The sequence below is a fragment of the Cervus elaphus genome, chromosome 11, assembly GCF_910594005.1.
Source record: "Cervus elaphus chromosome 11, mCerEla1.1, whole genome shotgun sequence".
In the NCBI taxonomy this organism is placed as follows: Eukaryota; Metazoa; Chordata; class Mammalia; order Artiodactyla; family Cervidae; genus Cervus; species Cervus elaphus.
In genome coordinates, this window is record NC_057825.1 from 8,457,305 (window position 1) to 8,471,076 (window position 13,772).

At 52.4% G+C, this 13,772-nt stretch overlaps 1 protein-coding gene across 3 annotated transcripts in view; it reads left to right on the top strand.

The window, feature by feature from the left end:
- The window catches only part of SH2D3C (SH2 domain containing 3C), a 32,974-nt gene extending 19,590 nt beyond the window's left edge, over window positions 1-13,384 (top strand). For all 3 annotated transcript variants that reach the window (XM_043916793.1, XM_043916794.1, XM_043916795.1), the window contains 9 exons: window positions 1,535-1,663; window positions 3,117-3,571; window positions 5,132-5,256; window positions 6,767-7,302; window positions 8,268-8,383; window positions 9,355-9,526; window positions 10,095-10,206; window positions 10,578-10,784; window positions 12,759-13,384. In XM_043916793.1, coding sequence (XP_043772728.1) covers window positions 1,535-1,663; window positions 3,117-3,571; window positions 5,132-5,256; window positions 6,767-7,302; window positions 8,268-8,383; window positions 9,355-9,526; window positions 10,095-10,206; window positions 10,578-10,784; window positions 12,759-12,934 — 2,028 coding nt within the window. In that variant the 3' untranslated portion in view covers window positions 12,935-13,384. The remainder of the gene's footprint in view (window positions 1-1,534; window positions 1,664-3,116; window positions 3,572-5,131; window positions 5,257-6,766; window positions 7,303-8,267; window positions 8,384-9,354; window positions 9,527-10,094; window positions 10,207-10,577; window positions 10,785-12,758) is intronic.
- The last annotated feature ends 388 nt before the right edge of the window (window positions 13,385-13,772 follow it).

Sequence of the window (13,772 nt, forward strand, 5' to 3'; positions counted from 1 at the left end):
AGCTCCCTGTGTGTCTCTGAGCATCCAGAAACCCTAGGATTGCTTGTCAGTATCTGCGTAGCTCCCCCAGGGCTGAGGCTGCCTGTGCTGATGACCTTGGATTCAGCCCCTGGCATAAGACCTGTCCTAGAGTGGGGGTTCCATCAATGTGGAAATAATGGAGTCAGAAATTCTAGATATCTCTGAAGCTGGGAAATGGGGTGTCTTGGGAGCAGTGTAGATTGAGGTAAACTGAGGCAGTAGAAGCAGAAGGCTAGCAAATGGAGTCTCAGGGTTAGGCTCTGAGAACTGTGAAAGGTCAGAGGAGGCAGGGAGTGGACTGGAGGCCACTGGATCCTGGTGAGGAGCAGCTCCGGTGGAGAGATTGCCCTTTAGTGACCCCTTTCATCTGTCTTGCTGCCTGGTCAGTTCTGGGCTGGATCTGTCTGTCCTGGACCAGGCATCTTTGGGGCCTGGAGTTGGGGAAAGGGAGCAATGTTACATGTTCTCACAGTGATAAGCACATCTATGGGCTGGTTGCAGTGCTTTGGAGTATTGTCTCCTTTTATCCTTGTAACCTGGTGAGGCAGGTTCTGCAATTGTACCCATTTTATAGAGGAAGAAACTGAGGCCCAGGGAACTCACACAACATAGCCAGAATTGGGCTGGGCTCTGTGATGGGAATGTACCTGGCAGCACCGACTCCCATCTCCCTGTTCTTAGGCCTCCAACCCCAGGCCACAGCAACCAGGAAACCAGGAATCTCCCCCTTGGGCGGGTGGAAAGGGGGATCCTGGACATTATCTCCAGTGAGTGACCTCAGGCTTCCCTGCTGGGCTGGTCACCCCATCTAGCAGGGATTGCTTGGGATAGCAAGGAAGAAAGGGCTTTGTGAACAATAAAGGACATCACAGATGCCTTTGGTGGGGGCCTCTGCTTCCTTCTTTGTAGCTGCCGCCTCCACCCCTGTATAATTCACTGTCCCAGAATGTATCCTCATCCACACAACCCTGTTTTTGTCCACAATTTTACCTGAGTACTTGTTGTCTTATCCACTTGTAGAAATCCTCCCTCCCCCTACTTCCAGATCAGTTTGGTGTTCTTGGCACAAAATGAATTTCGTGAGTGCCATCTTCTCCAGGAAGCCTTCCTAGACCACTCTACCTGGCCCATACTGCATCTCCCTTTCGAAAGCTACCCGGCTCTTTGCCGCTGTCCAGTACTGTGGTGCTGACTGTAGTCTCCTGAAATACTTGTGTTGTTTTTGCCTCCTGTCTTAGACAAGGAACTTCTTTGAGGACAGGCTTGTTTATTTCCCTGTCTACCCTGGCAGTAATGCAGTGCCTAGCACACAGTAGGCACTTTTTGGTGGATTTAATTGAGATTCCTCTACACCTACTGGGATAGGGACTCATGGGTGAGAACCTTTCCGGCATCTGTGTCTAAGTGTTCCCAGGGTCCTGGGACGGAATGAGTTCACCTGGGGTGGGGGAGGTTGGGAGGGTAGGGGGAAGGGGCTTCAGATTGGATGCCAACTTTTCTGTCTCCCGCCTAGTTCTCCAAGGAGAAGTACATTTTGGACTCATCGCCTGAGAAACTGCACAAGGAGTTGGAGGAAGAGCTCAAACTCAGCAGCACAGATCTCCGCAGCCATGCCTGGTACCACGGCCGCATCCCACGTGAGGTGAGTGGGCCCTGAGCTGGGACCCTGGCCCTAGACCCTTACCCCCACCACCTTGGCCAGTCCCAGACCAGAAAAGCTCTGACTATCGTTCGGTGGGTTCAATCAGAGTAGACTGGGATGAGGTCTAGCTCTGCCATTTAACTGACTGCGTGACCTTGAACAAATCACTTCACCTCTCTGAGCCCCAGTTTCCTCACCTATAACATGGAGGATATGGGCCTTCCCTAGTGGTCCAATGGTTTAGTCTCTATGCTTTCACTTCAGGGGCCACAGGTTTGATCCCTGGTCAGGGAACTAAGATCCCACATGCTGCAAGGTGTGGGCTAAATTAATTAATTAATTAAATGGAGGCTAATAATAGTACCTACTGTAAAGGTTGGTTGTGAGAATTCCCGGTGGCACTAGTGGTAAAGAACTTGCCTGCCAATGCAGGAGGCATAAGAGATGCAGGTTTGATCCCTGAGTGGGAAGATCCCCTGGAGGAGGGCATGGTAACCCACTCTAGTTTTCTTGCCTGGAGAATCCCAGGGACAGAGGAGCTTAGTGGGCTATGGTCCATAGGGTCACAAAGAATCAGACACAACTAAAGTAACTTAGCATGTGAGGATTAAATGAGTTAATTCATGTGAGGTGCTTAACACAATGTCTGATATGCAGTAAGCCCAATGAACATTGTCCTTTATTTATGGTGGTGGTGGTGGTTATTATTATTACCACTATTTTTAGTTACTGTTATAGGTCTATACATCAGCCTCTTATGTGTTTGGTTAGTGTATATCAGCACTTCAATGATTCAGTTTTGATAAGGTTGACTTTCTGGGCTGAGGCATAGGCTTGGGCTAACAGTCACCTGTTCTTCCATTTTTCATGCTTGCTATAAATCTTTGTCAAGTATCAACTCTGCCAGCTCCTGTGCTGGGCACCAAGGATACAGAGATAAAATAGGTGATGGCTTCCCTCGATGGCTGGTAGTCCAGGGTGGGGGTCGACAGGCAGGTAGTCAGAACCCAGTGGGAGAAGCTCAAGAATGGGTTGCCTGGGAGGGGGTGTGGGCTGCCCCAAGGAAGGGGTAGAGAGGAGAGAGGCCATTGTGGAACGGATAGGAGTTCACTAGGTGAGCAGGAATGGGAGGATATTCAACCCAGAGATGTGCCAGAGCCCTGGCTGTTTGGAGGAAGAAGGATGGGGAATTCACTGTGCCCAACGAGATCCCTGAGAAGGAGTAGGTCTGAGACCTGAGTTTCAGATCTTGGGGGCTCCCTTTCGACGGTGCCATGTCCCTCCATGTCCGAGCCTCTGTGCCCAGACCTGTGGCTTCTGGCTGAGATGCACCCTCTGAATCTGGGTCTTTGGGTCCCCCTCCCAAGCTGCAGCTGTCTCTGTTGACTGTGTGCCCCAGACGCTGGCTCTGGCCCTCTTCTGCCCCGCTCCAGCCTGACCCTGCCTCTTTCAGGTTTCGGAGACCCTGGTGCAGCGCAATGGCGACTTCCTCATCCGGGACTCGCTCACCAGCCTGGGCGACTATGTGCTCACGTGCCGCTGGCGCAACCAGGCCTTGCACTTCAAGATCAACAAGGTGGTGGTGAAGGCGGGCGAGAGCTACACCCACATCCAGTACCTGTTCGAGCAGGAGAGCTTCGACCACGTGCCGGCCCTGGTGCGGTATCACGTGGGCAGCCGCAAGGCTGTGTCCGAGCAGAGCGGCGCCATCATCTACTGCCCGGTCAACCGCACCTTCCCGCTGCGCTACCTGGAGGCCTGCTACGGCCTGGGCCAGGGCGGGGGCAAGGCCTCCAGCCCCGCCAGCCCCTCGGGCCCCAAGGGCAGCCACATGAAGCGGCGCAGCGTCACCATGACTGACGGGCTCACTGCTGACAAAGTCACCCGCAGCGATGGCTGCCCCACCAGGTGAGTGAGAACCCACATTCGGCCTCAGTCTTCTCATCTGTCAAGTGGGGGTGTCAGTAATGTGAACACTGGTGGGGAAAGGGAAGGCCCAATCATACTGGTCTGGGGTAAAATGACTGCTCTGGAGCCTCAGTGTGTGCAGAACAAGAGGAGGAAACGTGGCCATGCTGAGTTGGGTGTGGAAGCCCACGGAGCCCAGTTGCTGTCTCAGCTCTGCTAGGACTAGCTGTGCACCCTTGGCCCTGACCTTCCTCCTCTCTTGCCTCCATGTGCCGATCTATCAAGGGCCCTCACTCAGAAAGCTCCCTCTGGCCTGGAGGAGCCCTGGATGCTGTCCTATCCCAGGCAGGGGCCTGGTCCCTGTTGCTAATGCTACCCCACCTCACCCCACCTAACTAGGCCCAGGTGGGCATCAGAACAGAGCACTTTGCAAACCATCGCACAGGAAATGGAATGTTTTCAGTGACATTTTTGATAATGCCCAGGTGTCGGGCTGGGTGACCCCAGGCCCTGATCTGAGGACAAGCCACAGCTGCAAATCATTCCTGAGGCCCTACTGTGCACCTGGCCTTCTCCTGATGCTCTCTTTTCCCAACCTCACTGACTCCCGAGTCCCCCTGGGAGGTGGCTGCCATCCATGCTGCCACTTCGTAGATGAGAACAAGGCTTGAAGAGGGGTAGCTGCTTGCTAGAGAGTGGTAGGACCAAGATTCAGACCCAGGTCCACAACTCCAAAGTCTGTGCCCCTAGTTTCTATGGCTTCCCTGGCTGTTTGCTGCAAGACGTGCCATCTTGTGGGGCTTCCCAGGTGGTGCTAGTGGTAAAGAACCACCTGCCAATGCAGGAGACATGACAGACGCGGGTTTGATCCCTGGGTCAGGAAGATCCCCTGGAGTAGGAAATGGCAACCCACTCCAGTATTCTTGCCTGGAGAATCCCATGGACTGAGGAGCCTGGCAGGCTACATTCCATAGAGTCGCAAAGAGTCAGTTACGAATGAAGTGACTTAGGACTCATGTGCTTGCTTCAGCACTTCAATAGGTCCCATTTCCCTGGGCCTGGACTTCGTGCTGTCAGCCAAGGAACTGCTGGTTGGATACCCTGTGGGGAGTAACCACTTGGCCTGTGGTTTGGAACCAGTGATTAAAACAGTGCCAGGATCTACAGGCCATGTGTGCCCAAGGCATCCTGAGTAATAGTGTGGGATCAGTGAGGAGAGGCCAGGATGGTGGGTTTGACTCCCTTAGCCTGGCCATCTTTCTTGCTAGCCTCTCTCCTGAGACCGTTCTCCAAGCTGGGGCATGGCTTGTTCATTCTGCTCCCTGGGGCAAGGTTCCCAGGGAAGAGAACAGTTGTGCAGGTTGTGGACTGAACAAGCCCTTCCTCCTCTGGGCTTCAGTTTTTGTACCTGCCAGGTGGGAGGTTGGACGTGATCATTTCCAAGCCTTTTCTGCCTCTGAAGTTCAGCAGATCTAGGATGGAGGCAGAGGTGGGGGTCCTAATGCTAGCTGAGGACCCTGACCTCTGGGCTCCCTGCTCATGAAAGTGTGTGCTCCACAGCACATCAGTGCCCCACCCCCGGGAGTCCATCCGCAACTGTGCACTCAGCATGGACCAGATCCAAGACCTGCACTCGCCCATGTCCCCTATCTCCGAGAGCCCCAGCTCCCCTGCCTATAGTACAGGTATGGCCAGTGGAGGGGGGAACATGGGGGGTCTGGTGGGAGTGGCCTCGTGTGCCCACGTGTGCACTGTCTGACGATTTCTCTTATAGTGCTTGATCATGTGTGCTTCTTCCTCTTATCTGAGAGCCATGCCCTGCAACAGTGGATACTAAAACTATCCATGTTGACATGCAAAACATAGCCATGGCTTGTTCATTCTGCCACAATTCATTGAGTCCCTATTGGATACCAGGCACTGTGCATGTGGTTTCCATGCATTCTCCTGAATGTTACTGAATCTGGGCTCCGATGCTATGAACTCTGTGCCATCAGCAACACTCAGCCCCCATTGGTCAAATGCCTCCATGTGTGAGGAGCCACTTGACCAGGCCCTGTATTGGCTGGGATTTAATGTATCCCTGATTCCAAATGGTGGGATCCAACTGGACTGGTCAAGCTTGCTTTATTTTTTCTTTTAAATAGATCTTTTCAGAGAAGTTCTACATTCACAGCAAAATTGAGCAGAAAGCACAGAACACTGTGTGTGTTTTTTTTTAAGTACAAAGAAGATTTCTACTGTAGAAACATGCCACTAGTTCATTTCTGGAAGAAAAAAATGATGTTTTCAACAGGCCATACCACATATTGTCCACATGGCAGGCAAAGCATGCAGACAGAGGGGCAGCCCAGGGAAACCTTTGCTGGGAAATGCCCTGTTGCCATGTAGCTGTCTATATGGGTTGTTACAAATTCTTCTCTAACCATGGGCCTGCCAGCTTGTCATAACTGCCAACTTGCCTTCCAAACAACACCTCTGAGTATAAATGTTAAGTTGCTTTGCCACAAATTATTTATTGGACAACTTCTAAGCAATGTGGCACAATGAAGTACCCAAGAGTGAGGACTCGACACCTGGTTTTGAATCCCAGCTCTACCCTTTGCTGGTTGGGTGACCTTAGGCAGGTCAGCTGGCTTCTCTGAGTCTCACTTTTCTCATCTTCAGAATGAGGATCATAAAAGTACTCACACACAGGATGTTGAGAGGGTTAAACAGATTAAGGGGCAGAGAAGGATCTCATAGGCAGTTAGAACTCAATAAACATCACCTCTAATTTTGGATGATGGTTTTACTGTTTTGACTGGTACAGCTCCAGCATGTCACCAGCTCCCAGAACACATGTCCTCAATAAATCCTTATTGTTAATTCATTGAGAAATGATTCCACACAGTGAACTCCAGCAATTGCTTAGCTTCTCTGAATCACAGAAAGCTCCTTCAAGTAGCTCAGTGATTCCCCAAGGCTGCAGCAGCCTTAAGGTAAGAAAGTCTGACCCCTGGGGTCCACGGAATTTGAGAGTATCACTGAGGGCTGGTCAATGTGCCAGTGTCGGCTGGGCCTGGCCTGGGTACAGGGAGTCGGGATATCACCCCTGTAGGGGGTAGGTGGAGCCTGTCCTCTGGGAAAGCGGTGGGGGAACCTCACTGGCTAGGGAGTCATGGTAACTAGTTGTCTCTCTTTATTTCCCTGCAGTGACCCGTGTCCACGCCGCCCCTGCCGCCCCCTCAGCCACAGCACTGCCCGCCTCCCCTGTCACCCGCCGCTCCAGCGAACCCCAGCTGTGTCCCGGAAGTGCCCCAAAGCCCCACGGGGAGTCGGACAAGGGCCCTTACTCCAGCCCCTCCCACACCCTCTGCAAGGCCTCCCCATCACCATCGCTCAGCAGCTACAGTGACCCGGACTCTGGCCATTACTGCCAGCTCCAGCCTCCTGCCCGTGGCAGCCGAGAGTGGGCAGCAGCTGAAGCCTCCAGCCGCCAGGCCAGGAGCTATGGGGAGAAGCTTAAAGAACTGTCAGAAAACGGGGCCCCCGAAGGGGACTGGGGCAGGACCTTCACAGTCCCTGTCGTGGAAGCCACCTCTTCCTTCAACCCGGCTACTTTCCGGTCACTGCTGATCCCCAAGGATAACCGGCCACTGGAGGTGGGCCTCCTGCGTAAGGTCAAGGAGCTGCTGGCAGAGGTCGATGCCCGGACACTGGCCCGGCACGTCACCAAGGTTGACTGCCTGGTAGGTGCTGGGTGCACACTGGGGCAGGGGTTTACCTCTATCCTCTGGCTTTGGGGCAGGGGTCAGGGTGGTGAGGAACTGGCCCCCACATCCCCAAGTAGAGCAGTGGTCCTGGATTCTGACTTCATGGCTGCCCTTTACTTGCTGTGTGACTTGACTAATCACTTTACCTCTCTGGGCTCCCATTTTCTCCTTGAAAAAAAAAAAGGCAAAAGCTGAGATACTCTTGCTTCCCCCAGATGTCAGTTTGGCACTGGAAAGAGGAGTCCTGAAAACTAGTGGTGTCTGGCTCCCTGGGACACTTTTTGAGCCCGGTGAGAGTTGGTCTGGCTGGTCCAGGGACTGTAAAAGGCTGGACTCCCCACCCCCACCCCCCCTAGTGGACAAAACTCATTGTCTAGGTCCATAAATTGTTAATGCCCGGGCCTTTGCTTTGAATGAATCCTGCCCATCTAAGGACCCTAACTTGATCTACGCCTCAGTTTCTCCCTCTGAAGTTTGGGGTGTGTGTGTGTGTGTGTGTGTGTGTGTGTGTGTGTTGGGGAGGGGAACACTGATTGTTTGGTCACACTTGTCTCTGAGCTCAAGAAGAAAGAAAAGAAACAGTGCTGAGATGCAGTGCTGTGAAGTGTGCTAGGCATGAAGGAAGAAGCCCTGGGTTCTAGGTCCAGTGTGTGACCTAGGACAAGCCCTTTCCCTCCCTGGACCTTATTTCTTCTGGAATAAGGGTGTCCCGGGCATCTCTGGCACATGTCAGACCCCATTGGGCATTTTCCCATTTATCCTGCGTTTTATAGATGGGGAGAGTGAAACTCATTTGCTCCATGTCAGAGGGTTAGTCATAAACCTGGAATTCAGAGCCGGCTTCCCAGCCAGGCTGCCCTGCTAGATAAAGCTCTCTGACTCCCAGATGGCTGGGGCTAGCCCTGACAGGAAATTAATCAGCCCTCTGGGCGTCCTTGTAGGTTGCTAGGATACTGGGAGTTACCAAGGAGATGCAGACCCTAATGGGAGTCCGCTGGGGCATGGAGCTGCTCACTCTCCCCCATGGCCGGCAGCTACGACTAGACCTGCTGGAAAGGTAAGGCGCGCGCACACGGGAACTCACCGGCAATCAACCCCATGGACTACCTCGCTGCTCTTTACTGTGGCCGGTTGGCCAATTACAGTCTCTCACCCCGGCTCCAGATCCTAGCCACGCCCCCTATCCCATTGACCAATTGTTCCTGATATCCAGTTCATTCAGCCAGTTCAGTCGCTCAGTCGTATCCGACTCTGTGCAACCCCGTGGACTGCAGCACGCCAGGCCTCCCTGTCCATCACCAACTCCCGTAGTTTACTCAAACTCATGCCGATTGAGTCGGTGATGCCAGCCAACCATCTCATCCTCTGTCGTCCCCTTCTCCTCCTGCCTTCAATCTTTCCCAGCCTCAGGGTCTGTTCAAATGAGTCAGTTCTTCGCATCAGGTGGCCAGAGTATTGGAGTTTCAGCTTCAGCATCAGTTCTTCCAATGAAAATTCAGGACTGATGTCCTTTAGGATAGACTGGTTGGATCTGCTTGCTGTCCAAGGGACTCTCAAGAGTCTTCTCCAACACCACAGTTCAAAAGCATCAGTTCTTCGGAGCTCAGCTTTCTTTATCCAGTTCCAAGTAATCCTGGTTTTCCAGACTGAGTCCTTTATCTCCGAATTCACTTTCTATATCCTCTTGACCGACCACAATCTGTGAGCCTTGGCCCGCCCATCAGCTCTGGCTTCTTTCTTTTCTTAGAACAGCTCTGTCAGATGATTTCCGATGATTTCCACTGATCGGTCACACGCTCCTCAGCCTGGCGCTCAAGGGTCTCTGGCCCCGCCCCCTTACTTATACTGACCAGTCAGAACCCCTTAACTTTGCTTTATCCCCGCCCACACTCTGGCCGCGCCCCCTAATCTCACTGACCCTTTACAACCTCTCACTTTTGGCTCTGTCCTCCGCCCCTCGGCGCCCAACCACAAGGACCCCAACCCTAGAATCCTGGCCCCGCCCCTCTGACCCGGCCGCTCCGACAGGTTCCACACCATGTCCATCATGCTGGCCGTGGACATCCTGGGCTGCACCGGCTCCGCTGAGGAGCGGGCAGCGCTCCTGCACAAGACCATCCAGCTGGCAGCCGAGCTTCGAGGGACCATGGGCAACATGTTCAGCTTCGCTGCGGTTATGGGTGCCCTGGATATGGCCCAGGTACTGAGGGGCCCACGTAGCACCGGACATAAGCTAGTCTCTGTTGCCAGGAGCCCTGATACGTGTCCCTTTGGGATGGCTATTGAATCAGGAAGAACCTGAGGACCTTTTAGGCAGCACTGGTGACAGTAACTGGGAGAACTGAGTCCTTTAGATGCCGACCTGCTTCCAGACAAAGTCTTTCCCTTTCCCCACTCTCCCTTTGTCCACCTGTATAATGATTGAGGGGCATTATATGAGTTGAAAGAATAAATATAAAGTGGCTAGCGTTTAGCAAGCACTATGCGCAAGGTACATTGAGTACTTAGAAACATTGATTCCTTAAAACAATCTCATGAGGGGAGTGCCTTTATTGTCCTCTCTGAGCCTTAGTTCCCTCATCTGTAAAATGGGTTGTTTTGAGGACTTCATGGGAGACCTGTGAAAAGCCGTCAGCCCTGTCCCTGAGACCTGAATGGTGACTGTACTAATAATTATTATCCCATATCTGGGTGTCGGCTCGGCATACTGGCCTGTGGCCCCAGCAGGCCCCTTCGCTGGCTAGTCACTCATAGTCTGATCTCCCTAGATTGCCCGGCTGGAACAGACATGGGTGACCCTGCGGCAGCGACACACAGAGGGTGCCATCCTCTATGAGAAGACGCTCAAGCCATTCCTCAAGAGCCTCAATGAGGGCAAAGGTACCTCCCCCATCTTGCTGTTCGACCTCAGACGGGTTCCAGCCCTCTCTGGGCTGGCCCAGACTCTCCCAGTAGGGAGGATGACGAGGGCTTGACTGAGCTCTGTGCAGGCCGTTCTTGCGCTTACTTTCTGCACCTGGCAAACGTGTATGCCATGTCCAGGTCCAGCCTCAGCCCGTGGGCTGGGCCAAGGTGCAGTGGGTTCAGCTGGAGGAATCCAAAGGGAGGGGCTTGTCTCATGAATCAGAATCCTGGGGGCTCTCGCTGGGACCTCAGGCAGGGCCCTTCCCCTAACACATCCTCAGTTTCTGGACCTTGGTGGACGGTGGGCGCCTCTGAGATCTCTAAACACCATGCCTCCCTCCCTGCAGAAGGCCCGCCGCTGAGCAACACCACGTTCCCTCACATTCTGCCGCTCATCACTCTGCTGGAATGTGACTCGGCCCCGGCCGAGGGCCCTGAGCCCTGGGGCAGCACGGAGCATGGCGTGGAGGTGGTGCTGGCCCACCTGGAGGCCGCCCGCACGGTGGCACACCATGGTGGCCTGTATCACACCAATGCTGAGGTCAAGCTGCAGGGTGAGTCACGGGCTGCATCGGGGAGGGGCAAGCCACTGCTGGTCCTGCAGCCTGGGCCTCCCTCCGCATAACTTGCTCTCCCTTCTCCTCCAAACATCCCTTCGGATTTCTCCATTCCTCTTTGCTGCCCCGTCTCCTGGACTTCTTTCTTTTTTTTTTTAATTTGTAGCATAATTGCTTTACAATGTTGTATTGGTTTCTGCCTCACAACAACATGAATCAGCCATAAGTATACATGTCTCTTCCCTCTTGAACCTTCCTCCCCCTCCCATCCCACCTCTCTAGGTTGTCACAGAGCACTGGGTTGAGCTCCCTGTGCTATACAATAACGTCCCACAAGCTATCTATTTTACATATGATAATGTATATGCATCAGCGCTACGTTCTCAATTCGTCCCATCCCTCCCTGACTTCTTTTTCCTCACCCCTTTTGTTCACTCATTCAGCAGTTTGACAAGTTAGTGGCAGGCACCAGGTCAGCTTGGGGGATGATTCAAAGAGCACAGTAGCTGTGCTAAGAAGCTAAGTGTATCTTAGCTTCTCTGAGCCTCAGCTTTCTCATCTGTGAAGTGGGCATCCTGACAAGCCCATTTTACAAGGTTGTTTACAAAGCACTTGGCCTGGGGCACTGGGTCTGAGGCAGACTCACCCTGTCTTCAAGGAGCTGTCAGTTCAATCAGAAAGTAGAATCCCTTCTCATGGAAGAAGCAGGGATAATGGCTTCAGACAAGTTACCTTTTACTTCTTTAGGCAATATTTAACTCACAAAAGTTCACTGTAGACAAACAGCTGAACAAAACCCAGATAAAACAAATCACCAACAACTACCTGGTAATTGGTAAATGTGAGCATTCTGGTAAACATCTTTCCAATCTTTCTTCAGAAAGAACAAAACAAAAATTTTTTTACATTTACTTACAAAATGTATATATATTTCTCATGACAAATTTTGAAACTTACAGAAAAATACAAAAAAAAAAAGAATCACCCAATATCTCCCCCCAAGTTAGCAGTAATAGTTTATGTTTTGGTCATTTTATTATTTTTTTAATATTTATTTATTTATTTGGCCCCACCAGGTCTTAGTCGAGGCACACAGGATCTTCCATCTCCACTGTAGGTTGCGGGATGTTTAGTTGCAGCATTTGGAATCTTCTAGTTGTGCCATGTGGGATCTAGTTCCCTGACCAAGGATGGAACCCAGACCCCCTGCATCAGGAGTGCGGAGTCTTAGCCACTGGATCACCAGGGAAGTCCCTCTAGTCATTTTAAAATTATATGTTTCAGGGACTTCCCTGGTGGTCCAGTGGGTAGGAATCCACCTTCCAATACAGGGGATACAGGTTTGATCCCTGGTCGGAGAACTAAAATCCCACATCCCTTGGGGCAACTAAACCCACAAACTACAACTACTGACCCCATGTGCTGCAGTGAAAGATCCTGCATGCCGCAACTAAGAAATTTTTTTTTTTTTAATTATTGAAAGTGAAAAGTGAAAGTCGCGTCTGACTCTTTGCGACCCCATGGACTATATAGTCCCTGGAGTTCTCTAGGCCAGAATACTGGAGTGGGTAGCCTTTCCCTTCTCCAGGGGATCTTCCCAACTCAGGGATCAAACCCAGGTCTCCCGCATTGCAGGCAGATTCTTTACCAACTGAGCCACAAGGGAAGCCCAAGAATATTGGAGTGGGTAGCCTATCCCTTCTCCGGGGGATCTTCCCGACACAGGAATACAACCAGGGTCTCCTGCGTTGCAGGTGGATTCTTTACCAACTGAGCTATCAAGGAATAGTAGGACAAAGACCAGGTGTTAAACTGCTTGGTTATGTTCATCCACAAACCTTGTGGGATCCCTGGCAGACGTGGGGGGAAGTCCCTTGGAATGGGGCCCCGCGGGATGTGGTGGCTCCTGGTAGGAGCCCCAGCTTCCCTAGCTGGATGGTGGTACCCTGACCCCTGTGCCCCACCCTGCAGGTTTCCAGGCCCGGCCGGAGCTCCTCGAGGTGTTCAGCACTGAGTTCCAGATGCGCCTCCTCTGGGGCAGCCAGGGTGCCTGCAGCAGCCAGGCCCGCCGCTATGAGAAGTTCGACAAGGTCCTCACTGCCCTCTCCCACAAACTGGAGCCTGCTGTCCGCTCCAGCGAGCTGTGACCCCCACGGACCCTTCCCCTCTGCAGCTGCGGGCAGCAATGGGAACAGAAGGGCACAGACCTTGCCCCAGAGCACCCCAGGGACACTGTGATCAGCCTGAGAATATTCCGGGTTCAACTCCAGGATCTCCTGTGCACCTCCAGGGTCTACGCAGACGCTGGGCTCCGTCCTACCTGCTCCACACTCACCAGGCTTCCCTTCAGGAAGAACTGGACCCCTGTTTCTCCCTCCAGTTTCTGCTTCTCCCCTTCCTGCTGAGGTTGCCCTGGGTTTGAGCCACAGGAGGCTTCTTATACCTCCTCACTCTTCTCCGGGCATCTGTTTCTGCCCCCCCACAATCCAAGCCTGACACCAAGGCCTCCCTCTGGCTGTAAATACATCTGTCTGTTCTGTAAATATATGTATAGAAACCATGTTCTTTCTTTCATATAATAAACTTTTATGACTCTTTTTTTTTTTCTGTCTCTCAGGGGGCTTTGGGGTGGACGTGTCTTTTCTCAGGTGAAAGGTGGAAACAATTCATTCAACAAATACTCATTTTGCACTTGAAACATTTCTAGATTGTACCAGGAGCCAGAGTTACAGGCAATACTAAAATCCAATCCCTGTCCTAGAGTCTTAACCACTTGGACCACCAGGGAAGTTCCATAATGGGTTTTCAGTGATCATTGATTGATTACTTTGTGAGCCGAAACACTCCATGTGCGTATCCCTCATGGCAGTATCACCATTCCTCACAGGCCAGAAGGGTGATAAATAGCTAATTCCCACCAGTTGGAGAAATACTGACCTGCACCCATTCCTTCCCCATTCTTTGCCTCCAGAAGCTGCAGCAAAG